The 20246-nt window shown below is 42.5% G+C and overlaps 2 protein-coding genes across 2 annotated transcripts; both read left to right on the forward strand.

Moving 5' to 3' along the window:
• The first annotated feature begins 2989 nt into the window (after positions 1–2989).
• Positions 2990–3310, forward strand: LOC141691866 (transcription factor ORG2-like). Its single transcript, XM_074496618.1, has one exon. It carries the CDS (start codon positions 2990–2992, stop codon positions 3308–3310), a length of 321 nt encoding a protein of 106 aa, XP_074352719.1.
• A 13425-nt stretch (positions 3311–16735) lies between these two features.
• Positions 16736–20042, forward strand: LOC141692776 (phosphatidylinositol 4-phosphate 5-kinase 4-like). The gene is made up of 8 exons (XM_074497715.1): positions 16736–18108; positions 18204–18371; positions 18472–18637; positions 18728–18844; positions 18929–19122; positions 19247–19377; positions 19473–19551; positions 19648–20042. Exons 1-8 carry the CDS (start codon positions 16982–16984, stop codon positions 19937–19939), a joined length of 2274 nt encoding a protein of 757 aa, XP_074353816.1. The 5' UTR covers positions 16736–16981; the 3' UTR covers positions 19940–20042.
• The last annotated feature ends 204 nt before the right edge of the window (positions 20043–20246 follow it).

Consider the following 20246-nt stretch of genomic DNA (forward strand, 5'->3'; position numbering starts at 1 on the left):
ATTTCCTACTTGAGGTTATTTACAACCAGTTATTTCCCTCTGTAGAGAAAACCAGTTATTCTCTATTTAAATATAGAGAATGTAGAAAATTTACCAATATAAAAAATGTAGAAAACTCACCATTAAAATTCATTACTAGAACAATTAAATTTCAAAATACATATCAATCAATATCTTCAAAACCATCGGTTTCTTCTTCTTCTTCTTCTCCAATTCTTCTTTCTTCTTCTTCTTCTTCTTCTTCTTCTTCTTCTTCTTCTTCTTCTTCTTCTTCTTCTTCTTCTTCTTCTTCTTCTTCTTCTTCTTCTTCTTCTTCTTCTTCTTCTTCTTCTTCTTCTTCTTCTTCTTCTTCTTCTTCTTCTTCTTCTTCTTCTTCTCTACTTCTTTCAACTTCTTCGTCTTCTTGTAATTCTTCATCTTCTTCCTCTTCTTCTTCCATATTTTGAGTTCGATCAATTCGAATGGGATCATATTGTGCGAAATCAATAAAAAAGGACGATGAAGACGCATTTGATACATTCTCTTGAAAAGCCTCTTCATTTGGTTCATTAGTAGTTTCATCAATAGGGCGATTTTTACAATTCACAACGGTATACAAATTGCTCCGAGGATTCAATACACCGGGAGCATAGTATACTTGAATTGCTTGACTAGCCAAAATAAATATTTCATTCGACTTCAACCTTGATTTCACATCAATAGTCACAACACGATTTTTATCAACCCGAACACCATTTCCAACACTATCAAACCAATGACATCTAAATAAATAAACAAAATTTCCTCCTCCATAGATAAGCTTAATAATTTCTTCTATTTGACCATAGTAATTAACAAGAACATCATTGTGAAAAGTGCCTTTAACAAAAACCCCATCATTAACATGAAACTTATATCCATTAACCAAACAACCTTGAAAAGAGAAAATATCGCATACCGGCCCATCAATCAAATATTTGAAAAGGTCATAGTTTACACCATTTTCAACCTATATACAATAAAAATATGTATTATATTAGAATATTTTTATATCAAATGTACCATATAATATGCGGATTAATGAAAGTACCTTTTCTCTAAACCAAGGCTTAAATTTGGTTTTTTTGGAGCGACTCCAATCTTTCATTTGATATATGTGGATCATTCGCACGTATGTGGGCATCAAATTCCCTGAAATACAAAAGTAATTAGTAAATTATATATAACACTATACAAAAGACACATGTAGTAAATTAACATTTAATTACAAAAGACACATGTAGTAAATTACCGAATGTACGGTTGAACTTCCGGCATATTTAGTAGCACATAATATTCTGCAATCATCAAATCACTTTTATTTAAATACCCAACAACGTGCTTCCCAATAGTTTGAAGAGGATATCTAAAAACTTCTAAAACATTTTCTTCTTGTGCTTCAACCACAACTTCATTACGACGTGCGGTATTATGAACCGTGTTTATGGAAGAGCGAAAGTAAAATGAAGAAAAATTGATCATTTCTTCCTCAACATATCTCTCCGCAATTGAACCTTCCACCCGTGCTCTATTGCCGACCTTATCTTTCATATGCTTCAACAATCGCTCAAAAGGGTACATCCAACGATAGTAAACCGGTCCTCCGAGTCTACATTCTTCAATCAAGTGTACAAGTAAGTGTTCCATAATGTCAAATAAAGCCGGTGGAAAGACGGTTTCGAGCACACACATTGTCCTCACTACATGTTTTTCCAAGACATCCAAATCTTCACGTAGTAAAACGGATGAGCAAATATCAAGGAAAATATTTGAAAGAGCGGTGAGAGCTTCCACAATATAAGATGGTAAAAATGCTTTTCACGGCCAGATGTCCTTTTCCTACCAATATTGGTAGGAAATGACCTGAATTATTAATATTTTTTTATACTTCAGAAAAATATTTTATATTCTTAATAATATGTGGCCTGCTGATGTGGTCGGTGGGGTTATTTTCACAATAAGATTCTACCAAAACCTACCAATCTTGGTAGGAAACACTTTCCCACCAAACTTGGTAGGAAATGGTTCAGATTTAAGATATTATTTCTTTTTTCATAAAAAATTTTAAACAATAAAATAAGTGAGGGCTGATGACGTGGTTGATGGGACCATTTTGGTATCAAATTTTGGTCAAAACCTACCAATATTGGTAGGTTTTGAATTTCCCACCAATATTGGTAGGTTTTGGTGCTTGCGTGTACACAATCTGGGCCCCACCTAGAGCAATTTCTACCAGTTTACGGGTTGGTAGGAAATGCTCTACCATTTCCTACCAAGTTTTTCTGGTTTGATTTGCTTGGTAGGAAAAGACCATTTTTCTTGTAGTGTACATGATTAAATTAATTGATTTCAACCAAACTCGTTTCGTAAATGATGATTTTTTTAGTTTAATTTCACTTCTTTGATTTCATTACCTAAGTTCAATGTAATTTAACTAAATTATTAAACATTATTAATTTATTATATCCTAATTTCAGGTTCAATTCTCTATGATCACATATTTATATAATAATAATTATCAATTAAATTAAATTTCAATTATAAAATCAATTAAAAATTTAATATTAAGATTCTCAAATGATTCTGAACTTATATCTTGCACTTAGTTATCCGCTAGTATTTAATTACGTAGTTAAATAATCTATAATATACTACTTTAATAGGAGTACAATTAAGCCGATATGCACAAAGAATATGTAATTAATTACAACAACGCTTTGTATATGCAAATCTTTTGAGGGCCACCTGAATCTTCCAAACGTTGAGGTCTGGCGTTGTCATTGTCATTCTTATCTCAAACCATCTAATTTTATATAAACTTAAAGAGTCAACATGTTGATGTTGTCGAAACTTGATTGCAGGAACACTTCGATATAAAGGGTCAAAGTGATCATCTAAATTGTGATCAGCTCTCAGCCTTATCAAACTGCACTGAGTATTTTTTTCTGCAAAACAAACAAACACTTCCAAAATGTTAACTCTTTCTCCACCTTTATTTCAGACCTTTGGATGGCCCATAGAGGACCCCATTCTCAACCATGACTACAACGATCTCTATGCCCACACAGACAACATTCCAAATCCATTTCTTCATTTATTACCCTCTACACTTGATGAACAACCGCAGGTTGGCCTTGGATCAGATTCTTCGCCTTTCGAACCCAATGCCGCTGAACCGAATGCAGTGAAGAAGATTAATCATAATGCAAACGAACGTGATCGTCGCAAGAAAATGAACAGCTTGTACTCGTCTCTGCGCACACTACTTCCACCTTCTGATCAAGCGGTATGAACTAGTATAAATGTATCATTGCTTATGTTACATAACTTACATTTACAGCACTTTTCAACTAGTAACTGTACTGAAACTGGCTTTTTAATATCACAGAAAAAACTAAGCATTCCAAACACTGTATCGCGGGTGCTGAAATACATCCCTGAGCTACAAAATGAAGTCCAGAGATTGATCCGAAAAAAAGAGGAGCTAACATCAAAAATTTCTAAACGAGGAGAGCTAATTCAGTTTGAAAGTCAAAGAAGTACAATGCAAAGCTGTTCATCTACTGTTTCAGCAAGCTTGTTGGGAGACAGAGACGTAACGATTCAGATATGCACAAATGACGCCAACATGAGTTTGCTATCTGAGGCTATAGAGATTTTGGAGAAGGAAGGGTTTCAATTTGTGAATGCATCTTTCAATTCTTTCGGGGAGAGACTATTCTATAACATGCATTTTCAGGTATCTTAATTCTATAACTAACTTAAAAGTTTTATATCCTGTGATACCCTAGGGCCTAGTGTATAAGGTTTTAAGCTTCACCTAGAATTTTGAATTCTGTTCTTCAAACACTAATTTCAGTTTTTATAATTTATAGGTGCATAGGCCAGATCAAGTTATGGAGATTGAGATGTTGAGGAGAAAACTTTCAACTCTATGCGAGAAGCGGGAAGGACATAATCATTCAGCTTCAATTTCCTTCAAGAATATTTAGCAAAATCTTTTAGCAGTAACCTTGCATTAATCAAGGATGTTCATGCAAAACCTAGTAAAGACCAAGTCAAAATTTACTCAAACTTGCATTACTGAGAAAGCTATCTTTTCATAATTGGTTGTTTCTTTATCCTCCAACAAGTACAATATATGTAAACATACAAACTCTTGATTGCAAAACTGGATTAAATGCGAGTTACCTGCATAACTGGTTTATGGTGTCATTATTATTCAGATGCACTAAAAGTTGACCCTGATATATAATTTTAATGGAAAAGGGTAATTACTATAGTGAAGAGAATAATTTGATTACTGAAGATGCGATATTTATTTTAAAATGTCCCCAGAGCACTAACAGTATGCCGATGCATCAACTGATAATATTTAGAACTCGTGTACAAGATTTGACACTGAAGAATATGTTCCCAGGGCAGCACATACAAACCTCAATCCATTACTGATAATCCCAGATCATCCCGGGTCTTCTCCTGGCCGGGCCTGGACTCAAACTCCTTTTGGGCGGCGACGGCGGCGGCGTGTGGTGTAACTGTAGGGTGGGAACCTACAAAACAGAACCGGAGGGGGGTGGCGTCCCCGCGGCACCTCCGGCGTGAGAATGAGAAAGGGTTTTTAAGGAGAAGGAGGGCAAAGTGGGGATTATGCGAATATATTTATGGGAAGTACGTGTGTGCATGTAAGTATAGGTGAGAGAGAGAGTATGTAAGATTGTAACTTGTAACCTTCCTTTTGTTCTACCTTTTATAGGCCTCCTACTAGGGTTTAGGGGTTTGTCCCTTTTCATCTGGACCGTAGGTTGGCCTTTTGGACTGTAGGGCATCTGGACGCCTGGGATGCGTCAGAGTACTATCAGATCCGGACCGTAGGAACGTCTTGGATCCCGGGTACCTGGACGGTGGTGATGTTGCCACGTGTCCTGGGCTCCTCAAGGTCAACGCTGAATGCGTCAGAGTACTGTCAGATCCGGACCGTAGGAATGTTCTGGATCTTGGGAACTTGGACGGTGGTGATGCCGCCACGTGTCCTGGGATATTGTATTTGGGCCCTGGGCCTCTTCAATTGGGCCTGAATTATTATAGGCTATCATTTGCCCCCCACTCTCTTATGCGGGTTTACCCGGATGGGGGAGTAGAGTAGTTGCCTTTGTGCCGCGACGCCTTTGCAAAATTTTGGGGGTTGTTTGATTTGCTGCCCCCTGACCCCGGTGTCTAATGGGGATGAGACTCCGGGTTGACTTGGTTAGTCATTTGATTTGAGTTCAAGGTGGGATTCCTTGAAATACTTAGAAAAGTTTTGGGGGTTATTTGATTTGCTGCCCCCTAACCCCGGGGTCAAATGGGGATGAGACTCCGGGGTTGACTTGGTTAGTCATTTGATTTTGAATTTGAATTTTGGGCCCGGTTTGGTGGGCAAGTACACTTATGACATTTGATTTGACCGGACTCTGACAAGTTGACGCTGCAAATCCGGGGTGTCAGACGACTGTTGGGATTCCAGCCGGGGTCAAAGATAGATACGTTTATCCGTATATTTTGAGTTTTCCGGTTATTTATTTTCCCCCTTTTTCGCCTAAAAAGACGCGCCCACGTAATGATTACGTGACGGTTCATGTAATAACTGTTGTGTAGTTACTTTTTGGGACCAATTGGTTTCTGCCACGTGGTTGAGGGGTTGATTTTTACTGCAAAAACCTTTCACCTGCCTCTTACCTTTCTTCCTTCTATAAATATCATCCTCTCCTTTTCTTTTTTCATTTACGCAAATACTTCTGCAGAGAGAGATAAGAGAGCATTTTACAGAGATTATTTTTGGAGCATTCGCTGTTGAAGTCGCATTTCCTTCTCCTGCTACTTTGTAAGCATCTTGATCTCTCGCCTCTCTCTTTTACTTCTTTTTCATTCGTTTTCGTAGTGCATGTAACCATTTTGTGCGAGTTTTGCTTCGCTCTTTCGTATTCCTTGTTCGAATTTCATGACTGTCTTGTTTATTCGACCTTGAATCTCTGTAGTTTGTAGATTTTGCATAGCTTTTGCAATGGTTTTGTGCTTGATTTGTGTATTTAACATTGATTTTGGTAGTTTTATATGCGAATAAGTGGGTTTTGTGTAGTGTAAACAGTTGTGGGGGGCCCGGGGTGTGTTCTTGGTGTATGTGTTTGGTTTTATGTGTGTGTGTATGCTATAGATCTTGTTTTTGGGGTAAGACCCATACACGATTTGTTCCTAAACTTTTTCTGTTTTTATCTTGTTTTTGTTGTTGTTGGGTTCGGGTTTGGCATTGACTCCGGGGTGCATTTATATAGACACACATAGTATATGCCAGGTAGCCGTTTTAAACGTATTGCCACTCTTAGGAACCGGTATCTCGAGCGCCCTGTCGGATTAGGCGAACTTAACTCCTTCTACCCTTCTTCTTTCTCTAGCAGTAGTTCAGTAGAGATGCCTCCCCGGGTTGACCAGCCTCAACAAGTTTTAGCCCAGACCTTGGTTTTAGGCCCCGGGGGTACCCTATCTAACCCGGATGGGTCTTGGGAGGATGTAGATGAATACTTCGTCCAGTGCAGAGTGAACCCTAAACCCCTGAGCTTTTATTACAGAGATTTATCTGAGGCATATGGGGGCTCGGATGGTTTGGGAGGCCGGGAGCCTTATAATGAAGATGAAATGAATAGGAAGTTCTTCACCGCCCCGGGGACTAGGTATGAGTGTGGGGCGGTTCATAAAGAGGTCCAGGAGAAATACACGGACGCCGAGGTAGATGGCGCCCTTAGACTTGCCTTTAACCTTGATGACACATACCAGTGGAGATGGCCCGAGGAGCATGAAAGAGTATATCACAGACCGGAGGGGGGATGGGTCGGTGTTCCATTAAAGCATCTTCGGGGCATGCGCCTCGGATTACATCAGTTTACCAAATCCCTATACCGGGATGTTTATGGTATCCCTTTTACTCAGCTGGCCCCGAATTCGGTGAAATGGATAAGCTGGTTTTTAGCTTGCTGTCATGCCAAAAACTACCTCCCCGCCTTTAAACTTTTCCATCATATTTTCAAAATCAAGAGGTCCACCGCTCGGCCGATTTATGAGTTCATGTTTAGGATAGAGGACTGTGGGTATCCTTCTGATAAGATGGTTCTCCCGGTTAGTATGTTGATGTCGCTTAAGGGATGGCATCGGGAGTTCATTTTTGTCCGGGGTGGGGATCTGGAGTTCATGCCACTCCATAAACTTGAAATTAAAACAGATAGGTTTCCGGTCCAGCGGCTCGGGCAAGCAGCTCTCGCGATGGTTTATGCCTTCTGTGGGGCACTTGGGACGCAGTGGACCCGGAACTATTTTACTAGCAATGAAAACATGCATGCTGCCGAATGTAAGTCATTTGCCTTAGTGTTATTTTTGTTACTTTAGCTTTTATTGATTGTTTGTATCCAGGACTGATATTTTGTTGTTTCCTTTTCAGGTATTCCGAAGTTAATTCCTTATCCCCCGAATATGTCTGCCCAACTTAAGGATCTCTCAGCCAAGCTGCAAAGGATTGGGGGAATGACGAGCGTGGACACCGGGAAAAAAAGGTTGGTGAGGGTTATGATGCGGCGCCGTCTCGTCCGGGGAGGACAACGATCGTGATCAACGAGCCCCGGGCCGATGACGTGCAACAAGGGGATGTGATAAGGGTTCCGGCACCTCGAAAGAGGAAGAGTGCTCTCGCGGGTTCCGGGGACAAAGGTGATGATGTATCTGAGGGCCCAGTTTCGAAGAAGGCTGCTGTTGACCTGGCCCCGGATACTCCGGAAACTTTGAAGGCCCTGCTAGCTAGTTTCACCCCGGAGACTCGCCGGAGGGAGATGTTTGAGAACTATGCTAGCACGGCGGAGAGGAAGAAGTATAGGAAGGAGCCTCTCGACGACTTTCTGGTCGGGCTTCAGGAGGAGATCACTGCTGTAAGCCTTTTTCTTACTTGCCTTCTTGTGTTCTCGGATTTTGTGTTAGCTAATTCTTATTTATAATGTTTTCAGGCTAACTCCCGGGTTGCTGGATTGGTTTGCATAACCCAGAGCCTTCAGGTAAAGGCTGATTCTGCCGAGGTCTACAAGACTGAATCCGAGCGGCTATCCCGGGAGATCCAGGAGTTGAAGGAGGCAAGTGCAAGGGAGGCTGCTGCTCATAAGAAGATTTTGGACGAGATTCGGGAGAGGCAGGATCGGGCTGAGGCTTCTGTCCGGGAGATGAGGGCTGAAAATCAGAAGTTGAAGGATGATCTTGCCGCCCGGCCCACTCCCGAGGAGGTTCTGGCACGGTTCTGGGGCACTCCCGCGTACTTCGAAGAGCTGAATGACAAAGCACTGGAGAAGATTCAGATCTGCTGGAATGTTGCTTCGAAGTATCTCGGCGAAGAGCCTCATGGTACAATAGACGTCTTCTTGGAGAAGTATATTGAAGAGGAGACCCGGTTGGAGCAGGAAAAGGAAGCTATCCGGGAAATGGAGTCCGGTGTCGGGACGTCTAGCAATGTTCCCTCCTTCCCCGGGTCGCCACTTGCTGAACAGCCTCCCGTACCAGAGGGTAATCCAGAGCAGCCTCCTTCTCCTCCCGCCAATTCTGCCGTCGAAGCTTGAAGACTCTGCCATGTTTTGGCATGTAATTTCTATTTCTTTGTTTTTAGTACTTTCTGAACTCAGCCTTTTGGCTAATTTATCTTCTGTAATCTGGATGACTTTCATTTGCCCCCCGGGGTGTGTTTCCCCGGGGTTTTTTTAATATGATTGTGCTACGTTTCCTTCATCTTGATATGCATAATAGAACTTCTGACGTAGGAATTCAGGAGTAGTTAGGAATTTTCCTAAGGACACATGGGCTGTGTTTTTATAGACCCCGGGATGGGGTAAAATTTTTAACTCAAAAAATTTTATGAATACTCATAGGCTGAGTTTTTTATAGGACCCCGGGTAGGGGTAATTTTTCATTTGACAGAAATTTTCAAAGTACACATGGACTGTGTTTTTGCGGACCCCGGGATGGGGTAAAATTTTTAACTTACAAAAATTTTATGAATACTCATGGGATGAGTTTTTATAGGACCCCGGGTAGGGGTAATTTTCCATTTGATAGAAATTTTACGCCGGGATGGGGTAAAATTTTTATACCCTTTTTATAAAAATTTTGAGTACACATGGGCTGTGTTTATTTAAATTTGATGGCAAATAAAGGAGCAACGTAATGAAATTGATTCAAGCTATGGAACGCTTAAAGTAGAGTTTTTCATTGATATTGAAAGCAAAAATTACATTCTGGGGTGAATGAGGGCAATACTTACATCAAAATATCATAGTATGAATGTAGAGGTGTTTCCAGAGTGTGAACCTTTTCCTTATTGGTAGAATTTCCTTAGGTGGGTTCCATGCCAGGTATTGGGGACCTCGGTTCCACTGAGGTAGTTCAGCTTGTAAGTTCCCGGACGGATCACTTCTTTGACTATATAAGGACCTTCCCAGTTCGGTTGCAGTTTTCCCTGGTTAGTTGGGTCCGAGGCTTCAGTGTCCCGGAGCACTAGATCTCCCGCCACATATTCCCTTATCCTGGCCTTCTTCGTAAAGTAAAGCTTTGTTTTTTCCTTGTATCTTTCCATTTTTTCTACGGCCTGATCTCTTACTTCATCAAGGAGTTCGAGGTTGGTTCTGAGGCCTTCTATATTAGAGACCTCGTCAAAGTTGGTCACTCTACGTGAAGGGGATCCGGTTTCTATCGATAATCGGGCTTCCGTACCATAGGCAAGCTTGAATGGAGTCTCCCCGGTTTCTGTCCGGGGGGTAGTTCTGTATGACCATAAAACCCTCGGGAGTTCATCCGGCCAGTTCTTTTTAGAATCTTCCAGTCTCTTTTCCAGACCTCGGAGTATAGTTCTGTTTGTAACCTCAACCTGTCCATTCCCTTGTGGATGGGCGACAGATGCTTTTTTGTGTCTAATCCCGAGCTCTTTGAGATAGGCTTCAAAATCCGAACCCACGAAGTGTGGACCGTTGTCCGAAATTAAAACCATCGGGATCCCGAACCTCATTACAATTATGTCCACAAACTTGATGCAGTCTTGCTGGTTAATGGTTCTCATAGCTTTGGCCTCCGCCCACTTAGTCATATAATCTATTGTTACCAGAACATAACGGAGATCCCCTTTTGCCCGAGGGAAAGGGCCCATGATGTCAATTCCCCAGACAGCAAATGAGATCGGAGAGAGAACGGACCCAGGGAGGCTTGAACCTTGTTTTGGTACGTTGCTGAACTTCTGGCACTTGCTGCATATTTTGACATAGGCGACTGAATCAGCGTGGATTGTTGGCCAATAATAGCCTTGTCTGATGACCTTGTAGGCTAGAGCTTTAGCGGCTAGGTGATCCCCGCAGATCCCCTCGTGAACCTCCCGGAGACAGTAATCCGCTTCATCCGGATCAACACACTTTAGAGTTGGTGCAGAGAAAGTTCTCTGGTATAACTGATTGTCTTCTAAAAAGAAGCGTGCGGCCTTATACTTGAGGTACCGGGCTTTAAATTGATCTCCCGGAAGGGTACCGTCCTTGAGATAGGCTAGGTACGGCGTCATCCAGTTCTCCGGGCTACTAACACATAATACTTTGTGTCGATCGGTGCTGGGGGCTCCGAGCTCCTCGAAGTAAACCGAGCTGCTTAAGTCTGAAGTATTCTGGACGAGCTTGGACAGCTCGTCCGCTTTCGCATTTTCTTCTCTGTTTATCTGCAAGATGGTTGAGTCCGGGATGGTTTCCAGGATTGCTCTAACCATTTCCTGATATCGGGCCAATTTAGGATCTTTTGCGACATATTCACCATTGGTTTGCCTTACCACAATCTGAGAATCACTATAAATTGTTAAATTCCTTACTCCAAGGGATTTGGCTAACTTGAGTCCGGAGAGTAGAGCTTCATATTCAACCTGGTTGTTTGTTGCTTTAAAGGGAAAGGTTATGGCCTGCTGGATTGTGAACCCATCCGGGCTGGAGAGGATCAGGCCGGCTCCGGACCTTTCGGCTGTAGCCGAGCCATCAACATGTAATGTCCAAGAATCCCGGTTGTTAGACTCTTTTTCCCCTTCGGATCGGGTTTTAGGCGTCTCGGGGGCTTCCGGAAAAGTGCATTCCATGACAAATTCGGCCAATGCATGGGCTTTTATGGTTGTCCTCGGGATAAATTTGATATTGAACTGGCTCAACTCGATTTCCCAATTGACTAACCTCCCGGAGGCGTCTGGCTTGTGGATGATTTTACGAAGTGGTTGATTAGTGATTACCCTGATTTCCCGGCCTTGGAAGTATTGTCTTAGCTTCCTACTCGAGTGCACGAGAGCCAGTGCGAATTTTTCCAAGTTTGGGTACCGGGTTTCAGCATCTTTCAGGACTTGGCTTGCATAGTATACCGGGGCATGCGTCCCATTTTCCTCCCGGATGAGTGCGGAAGATTCCGCTCTTTCCCCGGCTGTGATGTAGAGATAAAGGGGCTCCTCGGGCTTTGCTTTTGATAAAATAGGCGGGTTCATCAGATGTCGCTTTACTTCCTCAAACGTTGTTTGGCAGTCCGGGGTCTAGTCGATTAGTTTTTTGTTCTGGGCTCCTTTTAACAGCTCGAAGAAAGGCAGGCATTTCTCAGCCAACTTTGGGATAAATCTCTGAAGTGCTGCTAGGCATCCTGCAAGCTTTTGGATGTCCTTTTGAGTCCGGGGGACTGTCATTTTCGTTATAGCCTTGATCTTCTCCGGGTTGGCTTCTATTCCTCTTTCACTGACCAGAAAACCCAGAAACTTCCCGGAAGGGACCCCGAACGCGCATTTCTCCGGGTTCAGCTTCATGTTGTACTTCCTCAAGTTGTCAAAACACTCCCTAAGGTCCTGGATGTGCCCTGGGATTGTGACCGAATTAGAGATCATATCATCAACATAAGATTCCATGTTCCTGCCCAGTTGATCTTTGAAGATGGTATTCATCATTTTTTGGTATATTGCCCCGGCGTTGATTAACCCAAACGGCATCATAACAAAAGCGTAGACAGCCCGGTGTGTGATGAATGCCGTCTTCGCGATGTCTGCCGGATTCATCTTGACCTGGTTGTATCCCGAGAAGTCGTCCATGAAACTTAACATAACATGGCCCGAGGTCGCGTCTATCAGCTGGTCAATGTTGGGCAGGGGGTAAGAATCTTTAGGACACGCCGAATTGAGGTTTGTATAATCCACGCACATTCGCCATTTGCCATTGGGTTTCTTGACCAGCACCACGTTTGCTAGCCAATCCGGATACTTAATTTCACAGATTATGTCTGCCTTTAACAATTTTTCAACTTCTTGGTCGATTGCATGTTGTCTCTCCGGGGCAAAGTTCCTTCGTTTTTGCTTTATTGGTTTTTGCTTTGGATCTACATCCAGACTGTGCATGGCCACAGATTCATCAATCCCCGGCATGTCTTCCGGGGACCAGGCAAACACATCAGCTTATTCTTTTAGTAGATCGATGAGCTCCTTCTGGAATGTGGTTTCCAGGCCTTTTGCGATTTTGATTTTTCGGGTGGGGTTCCCGGGTTCCAAATCTACCTCGATTGTCTGATGGGCCGGTTCTACCTTTGTCTTCTCCTTGCTCTCTACAAATTTTTGAATCCGGGCATCAGCGTTGGTTACGCCGTATCCGGAGTCCTCGATCATATTCACATCCAAACGGGCCCTTTTACTAAGGTGCTCTCGATGCTTCTTTCTGCTTTGTCCCTTGGGTAGGGACATTATCTTCTTCCGGTTTTCCGGCTCCGTTTCTGCCATGACAAGTGCTTGACCATAGCATTTACCTGTCATTTCCCTGTCTCCTTTCAGTTCTCCAATGCCTCCCGGGGTGGGGAACTTGATATTCAAGTGAATAGTTGAGGGGATCGCCCTGAGCTTGGTGATAGTGGGCCTTCCAAGGATCATGTTGTATGAGGAGGTTGCGCTTATCACATAGAATTTCATCATATGAGAGACCTGCCGGGGTGCGGTTCCAAAGATGATGGGAAGATAAATGATACCCCGGATTGGAATCATCGTGTTCCCAAATCAGTACAAGGGGTCTTCAAGACAGGGGTCCATTCGGAGGTGTCCGAGCTCCATCCTGTTAAGTGTGTGCTCGAATACAATATTAGCAAATGAACCATTGTCAACTAAAATTCTTTTTACCTCGTTGTTTGCGACATCAAGGGTCACCACTAATGCCAAGTTGTGATCCGGATCGAGGCCCTCGTAATCAGAATAAGAGAAGCAGATCGGCTCATCCTCCAGAGTCTGGATCATCATCACATCATTCTCCCGATCCGGGCTCCGAGGTGGAGAGGTTGTGCCTCCAAAAACAACATTCACCACATTTTTGCCTCTTCCCGGGGCTCTGTCTTTGTCATTTGACCCCCTTTGAAGATACTGGTTCATGTTTCCTTTCTTGATTTGGTCTTCTATGAACATCTTGAGGGAGAAACAGTTTTCAGTGGTATGGCCATGATCCTCGTGATAGCCACAATGCTTATCCCGGGCCCTGTTTTCGGGAGGCGCCAGCAAGGGTTTTGGTGGATAATAGAACGGTTTGCCCTTGACTTCGCGTAAAATGTCGGCCCGGGGCCTGTTGAGGGGTGTCCACTCCGGTTCCGGCTTGGGTTCCTTCTTTGTCTGGGGTTTCCTTTCACTCTTTCTTGATTCGGTGTATGTATCCCGGGGTGGGGTTCCCGGGACTGTTGAATGTAGTTTGCTTGCCTGTCAAGCTTGTACCTTTTGTCCCTCCGGGACGACGAGCGTCGCTCCGGAGACTCGTCATCATCATGTATTCTTCTATTCATCTTCATTGATTTGAGGAAATTGTTTTCCTTTATGAACTTTGATGCCAACGCATATGCCGATGCTAGGCTCTGGGGCTCCCTATGAATCAAGTCTTTAACATAGCCTTCACAAGATATCGGGTGCATGTTTCTTCGAAAGATGTTTACTGCCTCTTTTTCTTCTAAGTTGGAGAGTTGGTTGGCCGCTTCCTGGAATCTTTTGATGAATTCCGGGAGAGGCTCCTTGCTTCTTTGCTAGATTGTTTCCAGATGACACATCTGCAGCTCGTTCATCCGGTTGGCCCTGAATCTTTTCAAAAATATCTCGCGGAAGTCTTTCCAGGAGTCCACACTCCAGGATGGTATGCGACTGAACCATTTCTGAGCTCTCCCCTTCAACGTTGATGCGAAGAATCGGCATCTAGTCAGGTCGCTGTAATCATAAATATTAGATATTTGCTCAAAATAGTTCAGATGCTCCCCGGGGTCAGCCAGTCCGTCAAAAGAGTCAAAATTGAAGTGTTTCAGCCCTGACTCCCTGGGGGTGGATTCCAGTTTCTTTGTGAACGGGGTTGCCGCCGCCCCTACTTCCATGTCGCCTTCCATTTTCCTTTTAAGGTCCCGAAGGACCCGGGCCATTTGTTCTTGCTTGGATTCCTTCTCTGGCTCTGATTCTGAAGAAACATGAATCCGGTGAGCCTTTCTCTTTAGCTTGGCTTCCTCCTCCCGGACTCTCCTTTCTATAGATTCCTGGGCTTTAGCCTCTTCTTCTTTCCGGATTCTCTCACGGAGGGCAGCTCTTTTTATTTCGTCTCTGGCATCCTCTGGTGGCCTTTTGAAGTTCTTCGCAATCCGGTCGAAGACGGATCCCCGAGATTCTCCAGATCGTTCGTCGGACCGCTCTCGCTGATCCCCTGGGCGGGTCTCGTGCTCGGCGTCCTGCTTTTCCTTCCACAAGTCCATGGTCGCCTGTATCTGTTCTGGGGTCATGCTTCCCCATGGATTGGTGGGGACCCCTGTGTGTTTGTGGGCAGCTCTTTCTATAACTATTCTCTGGTCTCCTGGTTGGAGATTTTGAGAGGGAGTTTGGGTTATGGGTAGCCCTTTGTCCAGATCTTCCATGTCTCCATCCCTGGGTTGGGGAGGAGGCGGAAGGAAAGAGGCAGAAATTGCTGCTTTGCTTTTTCTCGTAGTCATGGTTATTTAAAGGTGCTATGAACTCAAAATAATAAAATTCGTAGAAACAGATCTAAGAGATGGGTAGTAGCGTTCTTACTGGGAGATGGTGTTTCAAGTTTCTGGGTGGTGGGGTTGCGGATATGAACACCACTGGTCGGAGGTTCGACCCCTCCTTCTAGCGCCAATGATAATCCCAGATCACCCCGGGGCCTTCTCCTGGCCGGGCCCGGACTCAAACTCCTTTTGGGCGGCGACGGCGGTGGCGTGTGGTGTAGCTGTAGGGTGGGAACCTACAAAACAGAACCGGAGGGGGGTGGCGTCCCCGCGGCACCTCCGGCGTGAGAATGAGAAAGGGTTTTTAAGGAGAAGGAGGGCAAAGTGAGGATTATACGAATATATTTATGGGAAGTACGTGTGTGCATGTAAGTATAGGTGAGAGAGAGAGTATGTGAGATTGTAACCTGTAACTTTCCTTCTGTTCTACCTTTTGTAGGCCTCCTACTAGGGTTTAGGGGTTTGTCCCTTTTCCTCTGGACCGTAGGTTGGCCTTTTGGACTGTAGGGCATCTGGACGCCTGGGATGCGTCAGAGTATTATCAGATCCGGACCGTAGGAACGTCTTGGATCCCGGGTACCTGGACGGTGGTGATGTTGCCACGTGTCCTGGGCTCCTCAAGGTCAACGCTGAATGCGTCAGAGTACTGTCAGATCCGGACCGTAGGAATGTTCTGGTTCTCAGGAACTGGAACGGTGGTGATGTCGCCACGTATCCTGGGATCTTGTATTTGGGCTCTGTACCTCTTCAATTGGGCCTGAATTATTATGGGCTATCAGTTACAATACTGAGAACAATATGAAATCATGTTATCATATCATAAATATCACAATTTAAATTAAGGAAACATGGAGCAGGCAGTTACAGCCTGCGTGGCTGCGTCAATGCTTAAAACACAGGTGACTATGTCAGTTTATCTAAGCTAAAAAAATCACAAGAATTTCGCTGTGAATAAATTAGAAGAAATAATCATATAAAGAAACAAGAAGGAAGTCAGGGTTTTCCTGCTCGTCTTTGGTGACAAGAATTCTCTCGTCCATCTACCGGTCTGTGAGGAATCTAATTAGGCAGGAGCTCAGGAGATTGTTGTAGAGGGCACGGACTCATCAAATAGTTCAAGAGTTGATGTTAAAGCACAGCCCGAAAAACTCAATGAAACACTTTTTTTAATTATAGTGTATTTGTCATGTCCATCTTGATTAGTTGATTGTATGAGGTAATTTTTGTTTCAAAGACACATTTCTTATCTATGATGTTGTTCATCAGAGGATCAGTAACTTCCTACATAATAATGAGTAATTTTTATGGGCGCATGCCGCATATATATATATATATATTATCAATAGGAAAATATTCATGTGACACACGGTTATTATTCGAAGAAGAAAATTATCAAATATACGTGACATATCAACAATTATTACACACGGTAATATATAATAAGATCCATTTTCTTGTTACAAAACAGTAGTCTAAATATAACAACCATATATTCCGCTAAACCTTCAAACGCCCGGGAGGGAAGCCTGTACATATAAACGGCACACACACAACACAATAATGTACTGAGACTCCAAGTCTGATATTTCATTTCAAATGTGTTTTTACCTTAATCGTAGGACTTAAATCTGTACTAGTCCATGTCACATAACCCAATCTATTAGCCAAACAAAACAAAAGGAACTAGGATTTCCCAATTGTGCTTGTTTAGTTGGATGTCCTTTCATTTCTAAAACAACCTTTGACAGAACTCCGAGATCCTTAATTTCATTGCATGTTTCATATGCATGCTACAATATTGGTTCTTGATCATTACACAGAAATGTCAAAGGAGAACATGTTTGGTGAAACCGAAAAATGGAGATTTGATGAAAATTGATTGTATTATACATCCGTCATGAAGGCGTGGGAAGCAACGGTCCGAAAAACACAGGCTGCAGCTAAGAAGCGAGCAAACAACTTTTTTGGGACAGCACATGTACCTCATGCTAGTGACGACGAAAGTGAGCGTCATGAAGAAAATGTTATTGAAAACCAAAGCATCGGAGACGTGTACAATGCTGAGAGATTTTTGTCTAATGGTGATTACTACACGGGCCATTGGGCCGATAATTTTCCACATGGACGTGGGAAATATTGGTGGACAGATGGGTGTATGTATGTTGGTGACTGGCATAGAGGCAAAACAAATGGGAGAGGCTTGTTCAGCTGGCCTTCTGGGGCTGTTTATGATGGTGAATTTAAAAATGGATATATGGATGGTGCGGGGACTTATTCAGGACCTCATGGAGACATGTACAAGGGCAATTGGGTGATGAACTTGAAACATGGTTATGGTGTGAAAGAGTACTCGAATGGCGATTCATACGATGGAGAATGGTGCAGAGGAATGCAGGAAGGTCAGGGGACATATAAGTGGAAAAATGGGAATTATTATGTTGGCCAATGGAAGAATGGAGCATTTTGTGGAAAAGGGAAAATGCATTGGAATGATGGGAATAGGTATGATGGGTACTGGGAAGATGGTTTTCCTAAAGGGAATGGAACATATAAATGGGGCAATGGAAGTTTTTATGTTGGGAACTGGAGTAGGAATCCTAATGAGCAAAGTGGAAGTTATTATCCCTGTGGTTCGACGTTGGTTGATGGGAATTTTGATTGGGATCCTCAGGAGGTGTATAATGTTCATTTAAAGACGTGTTGGGTCTGTCCTGGAGAGAAAGTTCTTGTGATGCCATCTCAAAAGAAGTTGGCTGTTTGGCGATCATCTAAAGGTGCTGATCCAAATGTTAGGCCTAGGAGGATGTCGGTAGATGGAAGAATTGAGGCTGGTGTTGATAAAGATTTTAGTCCTTTTGATAGAAAACTTACAGGGTCAAGGGATGATGCTTCTTTGGCTCTTGATGATTTCAGCACAAGAGGTAGTCCTATTAGAATACCAAGAGTTGTGAAGAAGCAAGGGGAAACAATCTCTAAAGGCCATAGAAACTATGAGTTGATGCTTAATTTACAATTGGGAATCAGGTACCATAGTGGGTGCACATTGTTTCACTTCAACCTATATCTAGAAAACCTTTATGTTTCGTTTTTTAACCCTTTGTTGCCTCTTTTCTGCATAGGCATTCTGTAGGAAGACCTGGTCCACCTCCGTCGCTAGATTTAAAGCCTTCTGCATTTGATCCAAAAGAAAAAGTTTGGACAAGATTTCCTCCAGAGGGATCGAAATACACTCCACCACACCAGTCTTGTGAATTTAGATGGAAAGATTATTGTCCATTAGTCTTTAGGTGATCCTCAAGAATTTGTCTATGGTTATTGCAGACAAGATATTGTGCACGTAATTGCCCGTCATATTTTCTCTGTTTGTAATATGATGTATTTGATCAGGACTTTGAGGAAGCTGTTCCAAATAGATGCAGCTGATTATATGTTATCAATATGTGGGAATGAGGCCCTTAGAGAACTCTCCTCTCCAGGAAAAAGTGGAAGTTTTTTTTACTTGACTCAAGATGATCGATACATGATCAAAACGATGAAAAAGGCTGAAGTAAAAGTAAGCTGTTCCTCTTATGATGCACATGAAACTAATGCAATCACTTTTCTGATCAAAATTTCTCTGGTTTAATTTTCATGTCGTATTTAGGTCCTCCTAAGGATGCTCTCGGCCTATTATAACCATGTGCGTGCTTACCAGAACACTCTGGTTACCAAGTACTTTGGACTACATTGTGTAAAATTAAACGGAACAGCACAGAAGAAGGTAACTTGAAGGCACTTGTACTTGTATGATTTTGGTTTTGGCACTTTTACAACTCTGAACAAACACAAATCCTGTACAATTTAGGTACGCTTCGTTATCATGGGAAATCTCTTCTGTTCAGAATACACAATTCACAGACGATTTGACTTAAAAGGATCGTCTCTTGGACGTAGTACTGATAAGCCCGAAGCAGAGTTGGATGCTAACACGATTCTCAAAGATCTTGATCTAAATTTTTTGTTTCGACTACAGAAAACATGGTTTCAAGAATTCAGAAGGTTTGCTGTTGGATTTGTTTCCTTTTTCATTTTAGTCTTTGATATCCTCTCAAGCTGTTCCTCTAGAAGTAACAATTTGATCTTGCATTTTGCTTGCAAATGAAATTCAATGTTGTTATACCAGGCAAGTTGACAGGGATTGTGACTTTCTTGAACAAGAGAGGATAATGGACTACAGCCTTCTAGTCGGGCTTCACTTCAGAGAACCAAACATTGCTGCTGATCTAATTCCCTCGGGAGCTCGAACACCTACTGGTTTCTACTAATCCTCAACACATCATCAAATCTTAAATTTCAGCTTCTTCAGTGTGAATTATTACTCGTACTAAAATGCCTCTTCTTTTGTGTAGCCAATGGTGATTCAGACACGGATTCAGTTCCTCGTCTTTCAAGAGCAGACATGGATAGACTTCTTCTAGACCCTGCAGGGTACAAATATTTATCCATCCATTTACATCATCTGTTACTTTGTTATACGAATGCATGGGATTTAAGTGCTAATGTTTGTTAAAATGAGAATGACAGGTGGGCTAGTATAAGGTTGGGGGTGAATATGCCAGCAAGAGTTGAGAGGACAGAAAGAAAAAGTGATTATTTTGAGGGACAACTAGTAGGAGAACCAACTGGAGAATACTACGACGTTGTCATGTTTTTTGGTATCATTGACATACTTCAAGACTATGACATTACCAAGAAACTCGAGCATGCATACAAGTCCATGCAGTATGACCCAACTTCAATTTCAGCTGTTGATCCTAGACAATACGCTAAACGATTTCGTGATTTTGTTCTTAAGATATTTGCAGAAGATGCTTAAATATATAGATCATCCAAAGGTTTCACTTACCTGTATATTCACAAATTTAGTACTGCAACAAAGGTTCACTCTTGAGCATATTGGATAAAGTCTATTGATATCATCTGTATATCATATTGTTTGTTAAAATTTTGTTCATTACTACTTGCTATCCATAAAAAGATACATGCATACTGTATAAGTAAAAGGGGATTCTGCAGATAGATGTTGTTAAAAATATAATATCTTGATTAATGATTCCAGACAATAAACTAATTTGACCTTCTTTCTTTAGATGATAAAATTATTAGTTATATTCATGATAGAG

This window comes from Apium graveolens, chromosome 10 (genome assembly GCF_009905375.1).
Source record: "Apium graveolens cultivar Ventura chromosome 10, ASM990537v1, whole genome shotgun sequence".
Taxonomy (NCBI): domain Eukaryota; kingdom Viridiplantae; phylum Streptophyta; class Magnoliopsida; order Apiales; family Apiaceae; genus Apium; species Apium graveolens.

What these genes read in the sequence shown, in the direction of transcription:
- LOC141691866 (XM_074496618.1), top strand. Translation starts at nt 2,990, where the DNA reads ATGTTAACTCTTTCTCCACCTTTATTTCAGACCTTTGGATGGCCCATA.
- LOC141692776 (XM_074497715.1), top strand. Translation starts at nt 16,982, where the DNA reads ATGAAGGCGTGGGAAGCAACGGTCCGAAAAACACAGGCTGCAGCTAAG. An exon ending in ACGGAACAGCACAGAAGAAG is followed by an intron (nt 18,845 to 18,928) that starts GTAACTTGAAGG and finishes TGTACAATTTAG; the next exon opens with GTACGCTTCGTTATCATGGG. An exon ending in TGGTTTCAAGAATTCAGAAG is followed by an intron (nt 19,123 to 19,246) that starts GTTTGCTGTTGG and finishes TTGTTATACCAG; the next exon opens with GCAAGTTGACAGGGATTGTG.